This window comes from Populus nigra, chromosome 2 (genome assembly GCF_951802175.1).
Source record: "Populus nigra chromosome 2, ddPopNigr1.1, whole genome shotgun sequence".
Classification (NCBI taxonomy): Eukaryota; Viridiplantae; Streptophyta; class Magnoliopsida; order Malpighiales; family Salicaceae; genus Populus; species Populus nigra.
The window spans coordinates 43,435,479-43,452,981 of NC_084853.1; the positions used below are offsets into that span (position 1 = coordinate 43,435,479).

At 32.3% G+C, this 17,503-nt stretch overlaps 1 protein-coding gene across 2 annotated transcripts; it reads left to right on the forward strand.

Annotated features, from left to right (window-relative positions):
* Positions 1–10,094: 10,094 nt before the first annotated feature.
* LOC133682686 (AT-rich interactive domain-containing protein 1) lies at positions 10,095–13,457 on the forward strand. Of its 2 annotated transcripts, none has more exons than XM_062106159.1 (2): positions 10,095–11,241; positions 12,059–13,457. In XM_062106159.1, exons 1-2 carry the CDS (start codon positions 10,591–10,593, stop codon positions 12,902–12,904), a joined length of 1,497 nt encoding a protein of 498 aa, XP_061962143.1. In that variant the 5' UTR covers positions 10,095–10,590; the 3' UTR covers positions 12,905–13,457. The 2 variants fall into 2 exon arrangements, with proteins under 2 accessions (XP_061962143.1, XP_061962144.1); XM_062106160.1 differs by having other exon boundaries at positions 10,591–11,241; positions 12,188–13,457.
* Positions 13,458–17,503: the final 4,046 nt, after the last annotated feature.

A 17,503-nucleotide genomic window follows, 5' to 3' on the forward strand; every position in this document is an offset into this window, starting at 1 on the left:
AGTTGTTAATATATTTCATTAAGATTAATATATCATTTTCCCACTCTTTTTTCTTATTCTAATTGATTTTTTGTTTTTATGTGCTGGGTGATTTCTCTTAGCCTTTGCCTCTAAAGTTTAGGCTATTATAAGAAGTGCTTTTCATTTTTTTTGGCTGCTTTTATTCGTTATGTATCACGTTCATTTCGATTCCTATCTCTATTGCACAATAATGCATTAAATATCTAATATTAGAAAAAAGAAAGTCAGGTTTCTCAGTCGTTTCAACGTTTGCCATTTCACTTTGTTATTAAATTATGTTCTGAATCAGTTTTCAGGCTTTTTTTTTCCCTTTTCCGATGAGGTTCCAAAATCCAAAGTGTTTAGAAATAAGTTTTTTAGCGGTGGTAAAATAGTTTATTCTCTATTATTTATGAAATTTGTAGCTTGTTATAGAAAGCATGTAACCTACAAAATAGTTTCATTTAGTGGGATTTGGAGATCCTCAAATGACAAAGTTAGTGACCTTTAAACAAATAGTTATAATAAATAAGAGAATGAATATTTATTCTTAAGAACAAAATGTTTTGTTCTTAGTTTTGATATGATAAATGTTTTGAAATTAGAAAAGCATTTTTGTTGACAATAGAGATTGTGAATCTTTTACCTATGTGATTATAAGGGTATTTATACTCCAAAAACCCTATAGAAAATATTAAGGCTTTAGGATGTCTTTTTACCTTTATAGCATCTAAGGTCGATGGGTCTAGCAATTTGCTAGACCCATGCCTAATTAGGCTTGGCGCACATCCAAGTCCACAGGTGATGGGTCTGGTAGCTTGCGAAATTCATGTCCGTTTGGGCTTGGCATGTAGGCAAGACTAAGGGCGTTGAGTCTAGCATCTCGCCAGACTTGTGCCCTATTGGGCTCGACATGCAGCTAGACCCAAGATTAATAGGTCGTGTCCGCTTGGTCTCGACATGTAGCCAAGTTGAAGGGTGTTAGATCTAGCAGCTTGCCAAATTTGTGCCCATTTAGGCTCGACATGTAGCCAGGCCCAGGGGTGTTGCGTTTGGTAGCTTGCCAGGCCTATGTCTACTTGGGCTCAGCTCATAACCACGTTTAAAGACGTTGGTCCTTGAAGCGAGTTAGACCTATGTCACTTGAGCCTGACATTCTGCCAAGTCTAGGGATGTTGGGTATGGATGTAAGCCCCGCCCACTTATCAATGAGTTATCATCATGCCTTTGGACTTTTTAAACAAGCATTTAGGCTCAAAATTCATTTTCATAAAATGCCAAAAATAGTGATCCATCACTTTCAGTTATCACTTTGTTTTTCTTCAGTTTTTCTTTTTGATTTTTTTAAATTTCCCTGTTTTGATTGTCGGATTGTGGAGCTCTGCGGGATTTAGATTTTGCCTCTGATACTTGGATTCATCAATTTCCACTGCATTGCCATGGAGCTGGTTTTGGTCCAATTTCCACTGCATTGCCATGGAGCTTGGATCATGTATTTAAATTTCTTTTTTTCTATCTTTTTTCCATAATGTTGCTTGATTTGTGTTTTTTTTTTTCTTCACAATGTCTTTATTTTCCTCCTCGGTTTTGGGTGTTCCGTTGTGGTTTGCTGAGATGTTGAGCTGCCACAGTCCTTGAGCTCAATCATCGTTGCTCATCACCATTTATCTTCATAGATGTCCCATTTTCTCCAGTATCGATAGTGACTTAGACATGTTCTTTGCTTAATCTTTTTTCCCTTCGATTATCTTACAATCATTCCTATAATTTCTTTGTTTTGACTTGGCGTACATAGTCCTTCATTTTCTTTGTTGCCTAAGTTGACTTTTGACAGGGTATTACTTTCTCCTCTTTTTTTCTCCGTGCTTTTCCTGTGTTGTTTGCTGTGATGTTGTCCCCATTCATAGCTTTAATCTTGTCTCTTCTACATAGTGACTATATTTGTTCCTTTCCCCCTTGCATTGTCACTTAGCTTTCCTGATTCTTCTTATTTTTTATATTTTTTTTTCCACGATGTAACTTGATTGCTATCATTTCCCCCCTTCTATTTCCAGGAATGGTTATTTCACCAGCTGTTTATCTTTCTCATCTGTTTTTGTCTTTTTGAACTTTTGCTTGCTGAGATCTTAAGCTTCTCCTGAAATTTAGTGTTGCCTTTGGTGATCGTTTACAATGATCTGATTCGACATTCCCATCTCTCAATATTGTCATTTGGTATGCGCTAGTCTTCTTTCATTTTTTTTTCCTTTTCCTTTGCATGGTTTTCAGCTCTTTTGCCTTTTCTTTTAGGCTTTTAGGTTTTTTTACGTTCGTTATATTTGACCTCCGTCAACCTTTTGTCCCCCTTTTTAGTTTTGGTACCAGTTCTTTTTTTAGTTTTGTTACCAGTTTTGGCTTATTCTTTTTCCTTGCACCTTTCTTTTTAACCAGGACGCTGCTTCCAAGTTCTCTCCTTGCCCAAAGTCAATCACGGTTGCTCTAACGCTGCTTCTATGTTTTTTTGAATTTTAATTTTTATCTATCTATCCCAGCATTGTGATTTGTTGTGAAATAGCAACTTGCTGCTACATTTCGACCACCATAAAAGACTTCCTTCGACCATCATTTTTTTTACTTGATCATGGAATCCTCTGCAACGTCGCTGCTCTTTATAACATTGCTTTTTAAGAGACTGTTCATTCTATGTTGTCTTCCATGACACCCACACATGGCTTACGCTTATCCTTCTTTATTTACCCACATTCATTATAGCTTAGAATTCTTTCACTTCATTTCATTATCACTGTATCAGCTCCTATGAATTCCATTTGTTGCCCTCATTTAACAGCTACTAGCACAATTTTTTCCCTACAAGCTCAATGATTATCCATCTTTTCCAAAACTTGCGCTGCACCATGCAAGCAAAGGAAAAACAAAACTGATAAATCATCTTATGTGATCCTATCTTCCTCCACTGTAAGTTGAGCATTAGCCTTAAAAAAAAAAGGTCGCCAAGTTCTTGCACCAGTTTTTTTGCATGCCCTAGGAATTTGAATCTTTGTTCATTAACAGTGACAAACAATATGGACCTTTATTAATCTTTTGTGCATAGAATTCTCTAATTTTAGGGAGGGTTTTGGATTTATTTTTTAATACAAAATAACAATGTTTGTGTTTGTTTACCATACGTTGTGCATTTAGTTTGCATCTGGCAGTTGATTTCATCATCCCATTTTAAAACCATTCAAAAACATGTGATCGCACAATGGAAAGTTATGCCTGCGGTGTAGTGCGAGCAACATAGCTAGTGTGTGAATCGAATAATAGTGAGGATATGGCTCCAATTGCTTCTCACGAGCTCGCCAATAGCTTACGATTCTAATAAAACAACATTCTAAATTATAATATATCATTCTACATAGTTATTTCAAACTATATTTTTTTATATTATAAACAACTCCTTGTCAAGATGAATCATGTGTAATTGAATATCCTATTTCTTTGATGTTTTTTTATGGTTATTGCTTATAAGCAACCGCTACATTTACAATCCAGGTAATGTGAAAATTTTAATTTTCTCATGTATATATTATTATAAAATCATTTAACACAAATATAGTTTTTAAAATCGTTTGATCTATTAGGTTGACCCGGTAACTTATCTATTCAAATTCTTTGAGCGTGTTTAGCAGTGTAGTTGCGGGTGTTTTTCAAATAATTTTTCGTGTCAAAATACATGCCAATGATGTTTTTTTATTTTAAAAAAATTATTTTTGACATCAACACATCAAAACGATTCAAAACATACAAATCATATTAAATTTTAGCAAAAAAAAATAAATTTTTTGGGAATGCTGCCGCAGTCGCGTTCCCAAACGAGTCCTTTGTCTACTAGGTTGATCTAATGGCTTATCAACCCAAAACTTGTCTTGAGACAATTTGTTTTTTAGTTGATGACTTCTGTAAACTCGAGTAACTTGGATGATTAAGTTTAATGTTTTTTTTTTAATTTGTATGATAAAATTTATTTTAGTATTTTTTAAAAGAAAAACTACATCATTTCAATTATTTTTAATGAAATGATGTTGATTGAGGGTTGACATGATTTTATTCAATGACCAAGTAACTCAACCTTGGTTCGACAATTATGAACATGACTATTTTCCTTTCATCATGTGATTTGTTTTTAATATATATATATATATATATATTATTAAAAATATAATTTTTCTAAATTCAATTTTTTTTTAAGGAATTGTATACAGGTTAGTTTACAAGTAATTTTATAGTGATTAAAGAGTAACTATTGATGTCTTATTAGTTACCTTACACTATAAGGCTTGCTTTAAAGAAATATAGAGATATAATTATGAAATAAAAATTTATGTGAAGATATTTTTATTATTTCTTTTTGTAGATCATGATTTTATATTCTTTCTCCTCTTTATGTTTGTCTTTCTTCAAAGTGAAGCTTAGTAAATAACTAAGATGTCACTAGTTATTCTTTGAGCACTATAAAAATTTATCAGTTCGAGTAACATTGAGACTTTAGTCGATGTTATAACATGGTTATAAAATCTAGTCTGGCTTGATGGGTCGACACAAGACTAGTCTATGTCAGGGTTGTTTTTAAACTATTTGAAAAGTCGACCTGATCAAGCTTGGATGATCTAGTAGGTCACTCTATAATTCAAGGATTCCATTAATATATTTTTAATTTTATTTAAAATTATATCATTTTGGACAAAAAAAAACCAATAAACCCTGATTAATTCACAACTTGTGGGTTAACCAACCCATCCTAAACTTAGCCTTGGGTTGGGTTGAGTCTTATAACTATGATATGTAGTAAGGAACTAGCTATTTGACCAACACTTCATTAGGGACCAAATATTTTTCTTGATAAAAAAGTTGAACATATAGTTGTTTTTAACATATTTTTTTACTTAAAAAATATAAAGTGTAAATCGAGAAGTTTATGCATGCATCTAATTAAATAAATTGAGAATCATCTATGTCAATAAATAAAAAAAAAAGTCATTAACGATAACTAACTATGTATCTAAAAAAATCAAGAGGCGGATGCAGATCAAGATATTTGATCTTGCAATATGGTTTATTTACTCGATTGTGCTCAATGGCTTTGTTTATTAAAATTAATTTTTTTTATTTAATCAAATGATAACAAAAATAGACACACATAAAATTAACTGAATAAAAATAAAGAAAAAATTATCTCACAAGGAAGCACTTGTTAGAAACACTATTCAATTTTTATTTTTTAAAAAATAAAGTTCAATTGTATAAAACATAAAAAAAATATAGATGAATTAGAATAATATTTTCAAAAACTAAATACAAACAAAATAATTAGAAAACAATCACTATTTAAAAAAGACTAAATACAAACAATAAGAAATTAGAGAGGAGATGTATTGATTTTAATATAAATTAAAAAAATACATATGTTTTATTTTTTAAAAAGGGTTAAAAAAGGGGATCGAACGCTAGGAAAAAGATCAGGCACTATGGCACGTGTATGAGCCTTAATTTTCTTTAATGTAATTGAGGCGGACAGTTAGATGACCCATCATCTGGTATTCCCTAGATTCTTATCATTGTGGTAGTTGGAAAAAGAGGTTCTATATGTTTTTGATCTAAAACTTATTTTAGCCAAAAACACCTAGAAAAAAGCCTAAACACCTTAATAAACCCATAAATATCATTAAAAAAACAAAATAAAAAACACACAAAACAACAAAATCTTCCCGATACAAATTTTTTTTTTTTTGAGCTCATATTTGGTTTTTAGGCAATTTCAAGACATAAAAATACTTAAGTGAAACTATTCTCGTCAAATGGAACCCTTTGATAGCAAGATCGATCATTTCAGTGGTTGAAATTGGTGTTAGCACTGTTTTTCTCTCATATTACTGGAATCCAAGGACCTCTTTCTCTCTTATCTCGAACTAGGGATTGAAAATAACAAAAATAAATTTTTATACTTAAATTAAATTAAAAAAACATTGAGCAACTAGATGTATATAATTTGTAAAGTTTGAGGACTAAATCAAATTTTTATGTGAACTTCAAAACCATCACCTATTTATGATGTTTTTTTTTTTAGTTTGTTCCTTTGTCTTTTAATTTTATCATCATTCAATAAATTTGATCCAATTGGCCTTCAATTTGGCTCAAAAAAAATGTAATCTTACAAAAAAAATAAAAATTTAAGGGTTAAATTAAAAAAATATATTTAAATAATAGATCCACATTAAAATATAATAGAGTAAACAATATGATATTTATAGTAAAAAAACCATGTCTTTTATATTTACAGTAATATTATGTATTTTGCATCCATTTGCATACAAGGAATACCTAAGAAAATGCTCAAGATCTAAATATATCTATGAATAATTAACTAGAAATGTACATGTTAACTTAAAGTCAATGGCAAGATTTGAATCCAAGACCTCAAAATTATTTCCTATTTATATGTTTTGATTAATAACTTTATATTCTCTTTTTTTTATTGGAGTATATTTTTGGTTTGCAATGATATTCAAAATATAAAATTCACACAATAATTATTTATAGTAGTCACTAGATTGGTGGCCTATATTGCTATGGCCAAATCAAACTTCTTCCAATATAAAAAAATGATGCTTAAATGATGGTAGTGTTTTTAAAAAATCAAGAGAAATTCAAGAGTCGGGTTATTGACTTGATTAAATTCAATAAAGTTAGTAAATTTAATAATATGATAGAAATAATAATAGACGACGACAACAACAACAAACAAATACAAATAAATAAATGACATGAGTTAATATAGGTTAACCCGCCAAACCTGTAACCCAGTACATGAGATTAAGACAATCACATATAAAAAAATAACAAAATCTAATCCCTAATAAAATCAATATTAAAGAATGAGATTGCAAAAAAGATAATTGTAAAAAAAGACATGAGAAAACTCTAAGTTAGCCTGTGCTAACATTTCAAACTCATGATCCAAGTTTTGAGGTAAGAATTACCCCATAGAAGTCAAGCCTGAAAAATAATGAAGCCAGAATCATGATCAACAAAATGTCAAAAGTTGTAATTAAAAAAAAAGTTTAAATAAAAAAGGATCTAAAACAAAACAAGTAGCAATTAAAAAATAAGGACAAAATCTAACATAAAAATTAAATGAAGTCAAATATTGAGAGATAAAATTAAAAAAAATCAATTAAAAAATATCTAAAAGCAAAACAAATACAATCAAAATAATGAGGATTAAATCTGATAAAAATCAAAGGAGGATAAAATTGAAAAAAAATTATTTCATTAATTATTTCAAATAAAACAACTAGTAATAAAAAAAATATGGACCAAATCTGAAGAAAAAATAAATTGAAAGGATACTTTGAAAAATTATAGGGCTATGCATAAAAATCAAGGTAAAGAGAAAGAAAAAAAAAAGAAAAAGGTTGTTGGTGCCAGATTGGAGGTTTGTTGGCCACACATTTAAGAATGGAGGGGTAACCAAAATAGTTGAAATATTGATGTGAAAGCTTGCATTTAGACATCGAGTGATGTCGGTGTATTGCCCGAAGAGCACAAGTGTAGCCACGTGCTTCCTCGTGATAAGCACGTACCAAAAAATTTTCAATTTAAAATAATATTTTATGCGTAAAAATACTAAATTGTTTATGATCTAACATGTTTACAACAAAAAAAAAACATGATGAAAAGACAAAAAAAACCATAATAGTTAACACACATGTTTTGGGTTAGGTTCGGGCGAGTTTTAAATTAAATTTGATAATATTTATACTCTACCTATTAGGTTAAGGTAACTATCTAAAAAGTATCTATTTATTTAAATTAGGTTATATTAATATTTATTGGATTCATATTAAATTATTATTTTTAAATTGTGATATTTTAGTGATAATAAAAATAATTATATAATAGATTGATTATAGTGAAAATAAAAATAACATTAACAACCATGACGGTTTTGATACAAAGAAAATAGCAGAGATAGTGGCTAGATGATGTAAATGACAAATTCAACATGAATTGATAATTAAAAAAAAAATACTTCTCCCGTATTGAAATACTTCCATAAATGAGTTACTGTTAGTATTCTTTACATGATTAGTTTTTTCATTCACAAAAAATATCTCACACAAATGATAAAAGCCCTAATAAATTGCTTGATATCATTGAGCATCGAGTTCCCTATCATTTGTATTATGTTCATCCGACCCCTTCTTCTCTCGTCAAGGTTGATACGGATGGGTGTTTGTAATTAGATTTTAGAGCAATAATTTAAATCAATACCTTTATTTTTCCACAAATAAAATAAGTTTTGGTTCTTACTTTTTTTCTTTTAATTTTAATTATTAATTGGAATTATATAGTTTTCAGACTCGGCCCGGTCCAAGGCCCGGGTTTCGGGTTTTGACCGGGTCGTCAAGGTCAATTCTTTTTTTTAAAAAAATCAAAACGATGTCATTTTAATAAAAAAATAAAAATCAACGGGTTGCAACCGGGTTTTTGACCGGGTCTTGCCGAGTCACATCAGGTTTTTCCTTACCCTATTTTTTTCTTCAACTCTGCCCGGTTCCAGCCCTGAATCGACTCGCCGGCCGGGCCGGGTTTCAAAATTATTATTGAAATAAAGAGAAAGAACCGATCTTCATATAAGAAAACCGTTAAAGAATGCCAAAAAACTCTATGGAACATCTATTACTCAGTGAAATACTAAGAAATTTTATAGTAATTTGGAAATAATTGTTGTATTTATTCCATATATTATAGACATAAGAATAAGAAGAAGGGAGAGAAAAAATTATTTTTTAACATACATAGAAATATTCCTTTTTTTTCAGGATTTGATATGATTTTTTTTTTGTGTATTTGTCTCTCTCTCACAGCATTAGATCCATGAAATAAATATTGATAATTAATTCTAAAAAACTATGAAATTCCACAATTCAATAAATATATCATGTTAAAAATAGTATGATTTTTATTTTCAAACAAAATTTCTATTTTTATAAATTACTACAATCATATCAATTTTAATATAACTGTTGTGAATTACCACAGTTTTTTCTATAAAAAAAATCACTTGCAAAACAAGAAAGCAATCCAATTATGGTTTTAGTATTTGAGTGTTAATATAGTAAATAAACTTATAATGTTGTGTTTATTTGTAAGTTCTGGTTGTGTTTTTTTTACTAAATCTTTTTTATAGTTGAAAAATATTTTGAATTGAAAAAAAACACATAAAAAAATTCACTGGCTTAAAAGACAATGAGATGGGCCCACAATCACATTTAACCCTCTAAAAATATTTTTAGTTCCAAAAATATTCTCACCCCCTTGATGAAACCACAATAAACCCACCCTCCTTAACTCAACCCAAGAGTTAATAATTAACCAAGGTCAAGTCAAAGGTGACCACTATAAATAAAGGACCATTGTGGCCATATTTCTCAAAACCCTACTCTATTGAAAGCCCTTTTCAATTAGAGCTTCTTGCACTCTCATCTAAACCAAGTCCTAAAAAAAAAGAAAAAAGGAAAAGACTAAAAGAGGGAGGGAGGGGCAGGCAAGAACGAAAAGGGCCAAAAACCGAAGGGGGTCGAGGCAGCAACCACCTCACCCGAGTCGGCCTCATTGAAACCCCACACCCACAATACAACTTCCACACAAACAAAACCTACGAATTTCTGGTATGTCTCTCCTTCCTTCTATTTTTTTTTTCTCTTTAACCCCTAAAGCATTAATCTTTTAGATTTTGAAAACTAGGGTCTCTGTCTGTTCAAAACTTATTTTCTAGCCCCCCATTCTCACAGACTCTTTCTCTCTGCTCTCTCTACACGCACAAGACCCATTTGAGCTTTGACTCTTTCAAGAGAGAGACAGCGGGACCGTAGAATTTTTACAGGCGTTTCAAAACCCTAGATCAGCCCTCAAATTCCCGCCAAAAACCCATCTCCTAAACATGACCTAATTCTAAACTGTGCATGTGATAAATACTGCTAATTAATTATGTTGTTTTTTTTGTTTTTTTTTTTTTATGATAACAAAGAGAACAACTGACTCACTTTTAGGGTTTCGAAACAATGACAGGATGGTCAATGATAGCTAATGATTTTGCAAAAAAACCACAAAGAAAGATAGCTCCGGACGGGTTTTGGGTGGATCTTGAGCCGAATTCAAAAGGGTCCGTTTTGAAAAGCGAACTCGATTTCCAGCTCAGGAGCCGTTTACATAAGTTTCTGGACTCGTTTTTCAAAGAGATTTGTGGGTTAGATGGTTGTTTATGGATTCTACCTCCAATGCTTGGAAATGGGCAGTTTGTAGATTTGCTTAAACTGTTTTTATCTGTGAGTGAGAAAGGTGGGTATGGTGTTGTTTCTGAAAATGGGTTGTGGGATTTGGTCGCTCAAGAGTTTGGGTTTGGATTGAACCTTGCCCCGACTGTGAAATTGGTTTATAGTAAGTACTTAGATTCCTTGGAGAGGTGGTTAGAGAGGCTTCTTGTTGATGGTATAGGATTGAACGCTGAGTTGAGTGATAGGGGGGGTTAATGTGGGTGGGGCTTTGATGGAATTAGGGGCGGAGTTTAAAGGGTTGTTATCTGAAATGCCAGAGAATGAGTTTTTGGAATTGAATTCGGAGTTGAATGTGAATGCTGAGGTGGAGTCTTATGAGAGTGAGAAGTTTGCCGAGGATGAAGAATCATTGCATATAGACTCAACTAAGAGTGGTGTTGATTTTGTGGAAGTTGGGGAATCAGGTGATAATGTAGTAAAGAGTTTCATGATGGACGGTTCTTTTTCTAACGAGGATGTAAAAGGCAAGGATGTTGATGAAAATTTGATATCTGATTCAAGGAAAAGTGAGAAAGTGGAAAATGAGGATGAGGTGAAGAGCGTGGTGGTGGTGGAAACTGATGGAGATGAGGAAGGAAATAAGGGTGATAACAGTGAGATTGAGGAACTGGATTTAGCAACTTTTGAGGAATCTGTTTCTAGTCATAAGAGGAAACGGGATTCCATTTATAGGATGCTGAACTGGGTTACTGAGATTGCAAAGGATCCATGTGATCCCGTGGTTGGATCCTTACCTGAGTGGTCAAAGTGGAAAAGTTATGGGAATGAGGAATGCTGGAAGCAGGTTTTGGTGACCCGGGAATCGATGTTTCTGAAAAGAAATGCTGATTCAACTTCAAGTGCAGAGGGGTTTGTTAAGCAGGTATCTATCACTTACTGATGTTTCCTGCTATTATCGGTAAAGGTGATTGATAGCATACTGTCTTTCATAGATGGTTCTGTGTATCTACTCTATTTATTCATTGGTTGAAAAACCTTTTCAGGCTACATGTCTGTATGTTTAAATATGGATTTATGATTGCATATAGATCACACACAGACTTTGTTTATCAAAGTATCATTTTTCTTCTGTTACTTTTGCTCATTTCTTCACAGTGCACTGTAATCATTTTCATGACTTCTGAGCATAGTTATTGAATTTTTTGGCCCCGAGCTGCTGTTAAACCCAATTGACACTATGTGCGGAATGAATTTATAAGTGCCTCATCTGATTCTATATAGGGCCTTTTGCAATAATTTGTATTAACTGGTATGTATTTCTAGTTTATTGCATTCAACCAGGGCCAAACAGCTTTACAGGTGATTAAATGTTCTCACCATATGCTACTTGTACCCATTTGACAAGGGAACTCCTAATATTTTGGCCCTTGCATCTTTTGAATTTATCACCTGATGGGCTCTGCTAAAAAACAAGATCACTGGTTGTTCATGCTGTTTCTATGTTAAAATTGATTTTAGGTCACAGGTGCATGTTTTTGATTGATGGAAATTGTCCTGCTATGGATTGGCCACTGATTGTGATGTCCTCATCAATTTTAATACCTTAATTTGCTATTTATATAATGCTTATGTTGATCCCTGCAAACGTTTATGTAGCTCAGTTTATGTTAATACCATAACAATCCAATTATCCCCAATTTATTACGTAATGTAAGTCACAATATATTACCACTTTGTAGAAATATCAGAAGATGCATCCATGTATGTATGATGACCATGCTGGATCTAGTTACAATCTTAGAGAGAGGTTAAAATGTAGAAAGCTTTTTCCTGGGGAAACATCGTCTCAAGCACTTGTTTGCTCACAGTCATCTTCTGCAGCCACCCAAACTGATTCAGATTCTTGCATGGAAGGGGTTTATGATGGTGATTCTTCAACTGAATGTTCAGTGCTTGACCTGCCAATTACAAAGAGAATTCCTGTGGGGCCAGTTTTTCAGGCTGAAGTACCAGAATGGACCATGCCGGCTTGTGAAAGTGACTCAAAGTGGCTCGGGACTCGGGTTTGGCCACTTGAAACTTCAATTAACAAATTTGTTATTGAAAGGGAACCTATCGGTAAGGGAAGGTCAGATTCCTGCGGTTGCCAAGTGCCAAAATCTATCAAATGTGTCAGATTTCACATTACTGAGCGAAGGTTGAGAGTGATGCGTGAATTGGGGGAGGCTTTTAATCAATGGAGATTTGATAAGATGGGTGAAGAAGTAAAACACTCCTGGGCGGTGGAAGATCGAAAGAAGTTTGGAGCTATAGTGAGGTCAAATCCTCTATCTCTTGATAAGTGTTTTTGGGACGAGATATTCCGATGTTTCCCAAGTAGGAGAAGGGAAGATCTGGTGAGCTATTACTACAATGTATTTCTTTTGCAGCGCAGAGCAAACCAGAATAGGTCCACTCCAGACAGCATCAATAGTGATGATGATGAATCAGAATGTGAATTAGTAAACTATGGCTCTAGGCGCGAGGCAGTCAATTCACCAGGCTCCCTCTTATCAGCAAAGAAGCAACATAAATATGTTAAATAGTGTCTGATCAGGTTGATGCCTAACTGAGATATAGAATCTGGCAGTTTCTCTCTCTCTCTCTCTCCCAGAATTTTTGGCTATTTGGCAATTTTGCATGGCTACCACAGAATTTTCAGTGCTTTTGAAAAGCAGAAGTGTAGCGATTCAAGTCTCTGCTTTAGCGGGTAGCTAGAGGAGAAAATTGATGACAGCTATTGTTGTGGGAGCAGCAAACTGTAAGGGCTCAACCAGCCAAATTGATTTTCAAGTGCTTTTGCTTCATTTCTTATGGTTTTTGAGGTATACTTCTTGTTCATCCATATATTTCTACATCGATTTCAGGTATTTTCACTTTGCAAACCCATTTTCTTTTTAAGCTGTTTGATGATAGGGCTGGCTTCAATAGGAACATTAGGAATACCGTGAAATGTCAACTCGGTAGTTAGATGGAGATGAATAGAAGAAAAGTGTATACTGTGATTCAATTCTAGTCTCTCATCTATTTTTGTAACATGCACTTGATATAATTGATTTTAAACATGTATGGAAACTAGTCTTGCCTCAGGCATTTGCATTTCGGTTTCTCTGTTTCATGCATCCAATGATTGCCTGTTCTTGTAGGCTTACATGCTGACAACAAAATATTAAAAGCACACTGCTTTTAGTGTATTGAAAATGAAAAAAACACCATAAGGATGATGGATTCAAATGTGATGGTTGGATTCGCATGCTATAAACAAATTATGAATTTGGAAGTAAACTTTCAAGACCAGTTGTGCTACATGAGCTTATGACCAGGATGTGGCTGGGTGAGGAAAGGTTTCATTGGATGACAAGAAATAAGGAAAGCAGTGAAGAAAACCAAGGATTTCTAGATGCAGGAGTGGCACCTGTAGAAACGTGCATAAAAAGAACAACCTTTTCCCGAGTCATATGTTCCATTCTAGTCTTTCCGGTAGTGGAAGTCCTCAATTTGGAGATCACATTCAAGAAGACGTTTCACACATTTGTTCTTCCTTTTGAATGGATTGGACCGTTTAATGGAAGAAAATGGCTGGCTTGAATATTTAGGGTGGATTTCAAGTTTGATTGAAACTAACCAACAAATTATTAGTTTATATGTTGTAAAAATGCTTGGATAGCGAAAATGTTCGGCAAAGGTGTGTTTTGTTGAGTGTTTTTCCGCAGTTGATATGGAGCGAAACAGGCTTTGTGCTTGGTGGTATGCTTCTTTTGTTAGGATTGGCAAACTTGTTATTTAGATCCAATAAAACTACTGTGGCGGAACACTAATTTAGTTGGAAAAATCAACAAAGATAAATAACGAAAGTAACCAAGGTGATTTGGTAAAACGCCTTTGTCTATTTCTATTTATAGAACAAACTGTAATCTAAAGGGATTGTGAGTACAACAAGTGTGGAGGGTTTATCTACAGTTGAATACTTGGGATCTTTTGGATTTTGGCAGGCTAAAGCAACTTTAGGTTTAGATTCCTGTGGTTTCAAGTATGGAACCATTTAGGTGGTGGCCCAGTGATAAAAGCTTGAGACAAGAGATTTGCTCTTTTTTTGATCTCATGTTCGAGCCCTGTGGTTGTTCATATGATGGTCACTGGAAGCTTATATGGTAGTTAACTTTAAGACCCATGGGATTAGTCGAGGTGCGCGCAAGCTGGTCCGGACACCCACGTTAAACTGAAAAAAAAAAGTATGGCCTTGACGAGTGTTCATGAGTTATGTTTTCTTGTAGATATCTCAATCAATATTATGTATATTGAAATAATATGATTCATAGATCGTTTACACATCTTAATAGTGTCCGGATTGAATGTTTTTTAGTTAGATGTGTTTCGAGTTTGGGATATAGTTGGTTCATGGTCCACATTTTTAGTTGAATCTGTTTCGAGTTTGTGCATGTGTTACTTAGAAACTATTTGTTTTCATGTTTAATATTATATTTGAATGCTTTTAAAAACATGTTTGGCTTGAAAGAGCATTTAATTAATATATTGCTTTTAATGTTTTCTGATAGTTTCTGTTAGAGAATAATATAAATTATATCTTAAAACTTCATCTAAAAGTTTAAACTATTAGGTGAGATATTTTTTTGACATGATATCAAAGCTTTGATGATCAAACGATCACGGGTTTGAATCTCACCATCCCCGTTTATTTGATAAAAATTAAGCACATGGTAGTGTGAGCCTGTATAAATTTCAAGTCCAAAGAGCTTTCACTTGAGGAGGTGTGTTAGAGAATAATATAATTTATATCTTAGGATTTTATCTAAAAATTTAAATTATTGTGTTGAATTGATTTTTTAATAATTTTAATATGCTTGTATCAAGAATAATATATATATATATATGATTTATTTTTAAATTAAAAATATTTTAGAAAAAATATCAAGACATTAATATGACTCAATGGAAAAAATATATATGTATACTGAAATGTCTCGACCACGAGCCACAAAAGCGCCGAAATGAATCCCGGCAAATAACACCAAATTCGGTCTCTTAGGTGTAGAACTTATTAAGCTGGTCCAAACCCTAGCTTCTTTAGACCAAACGGGTGCGATTGGCGTTCGTAGGTTGGGCTTCTAGCTCCTAACCCCAGCCTCTCATGTTTGGTTAAGAAAAGTCAGGTACGGGGTCTATAGAAGCTGCACGCTCAAACGCCAAATTTGGTGTTTGCAGCAAGCATCCTTTTGTCTTGCCCTTTTAATTCACACCTTCTAATAATTATTTATTCACTAATTACCTTATACTCTAAACTGCATGGGATTTTCACTGTTTGTTTTTTATTGTTCATTACTTTATTTTATTCACTAATTACTTTATTTTTTATTTTTTATTCTCTCATATTTTATTGTGAATGGATTGTGCAAAATTTTATGTTTTTTTCAATTTAATCCTTAAACTTTTTTTTGGGTGATTTAGTCCTATTTAAGAAGCAATTAATTTCAAATTCTTATAAAAGGACATGATTGAAACAAGAGGGACCGAAATAAAAGACGTAGCAAACATGAGTGGTGAACCATAAGTTTTGAAAAAGATACACTTTGATCCTTCAAATTAAATAATATACAATTTTCGTCCATCAAAATTGTTCCAATTTCATTTTGATACAAAAATTTATTTTGGTTATTTTTTTTGTTCCTGATTGAGAGAGGAGAAAGAGATTGGTGGATTACAATGGTAGAGAGAGAAACATGTCATTGATATCGATTTAATCCTCTAAAATGAATTATATTTGTGTCAAATTGTTTCATATATGATGAAAAAAGTTTATATTAAGTGTTTTTGCACTTTAAAAATTTGTGAAAAAATAAATTTGAGCTCTAGTTGTTTTTTGATTTGGTTGAGTTTGGTTTTTTAGATGTTTTTTATAGGCTATTGATTGATTTATCATGATTTTTTAAGTGTTTTATGGATAGGTCAAAAACAGGTTTTTTGATCAAAAAAAAATATAAACTGTGATTTTCTAGTTACTATAATAACTGAAATCTAAATAAAATAGACAATACATCAACTAAACATAGCTTTTTTTTTTTAAAAAAAAGGTTAGTTGCTCATGAGTCTCAGAGGCCAAACTATGTGCCACGCACCATTGTGGGTTGCAATTTAGCCAGTGAATAGTTTTTTAAAGTTTATTTTTTTATATAAAAAGTGGAGTATGCATATAATCTGATTTACTTTATTTATATTAGAAGTTGATTACAACACACGAAGGAAAAGTTATTTTCTTAATAAGGTAGGGCATAACGCATTGTCAACACGAAAAAGATTTCTTAAACTTCAAGAAAATGTTTGAGAAATCAATGTGTTGGGTGAACAGTAATTTGTTGTTTTAATTTTTTATCTCTATTTCTTTTTTCCAACATTTTGTTGATTCGAAGCATCATGTCTTGAATATGCCTTAGCGTGACTTCAAAAACAAGTTTTAATTTAAAAAAAAAACATAAAATTATGCCTTGCAAATTTTTATGCAAATTTGCGTGAAGATAAATGAACAATTAATTAAGAGAATTTAATGGGAAAAAAATAAAATGAAAAACAGATTTTTTCATCTCATTGAATATTCATGACATTTTTTTTTAAAAAAAAACACGCATGGTAGATTGTTAATATCACCCTAAATTAAGCAATGAATTTTGTTTGAAAAATATAGAATCATCGTATCCTCAAAACATAATAATTATTCTACTTTCAATATCATGTGTTTATTAACTTAACCCCATGATTATATTTTGTAATTTAATATTTTTATAACGTAGAAGAAAATTTCCCACGTCCCATCCAGGAGAGCATTCAATGTGAAATGAAACCCAACACACAAAACCAAGGCAACATAACTTAGAAGGACTAGAATAAAAAAGAGAAAGAAAGTTTAGTGACTGAAATGCAAATAATGAAGAACTTGAGGGACCTAGAAATGCAAAAAAATAGTATGTGAACAGTACTGATGTGGACAATACAACGAATCTTGATGAACAATAAAATTACAGTGAAACAAAGACATGTTTAGTTTTAGTTTATTAGGTTTTATATATATATATATATATATAGAAATGGAGGAAGTAATTACTTTTTGAAGTATTTTATATTTAAAAATATAT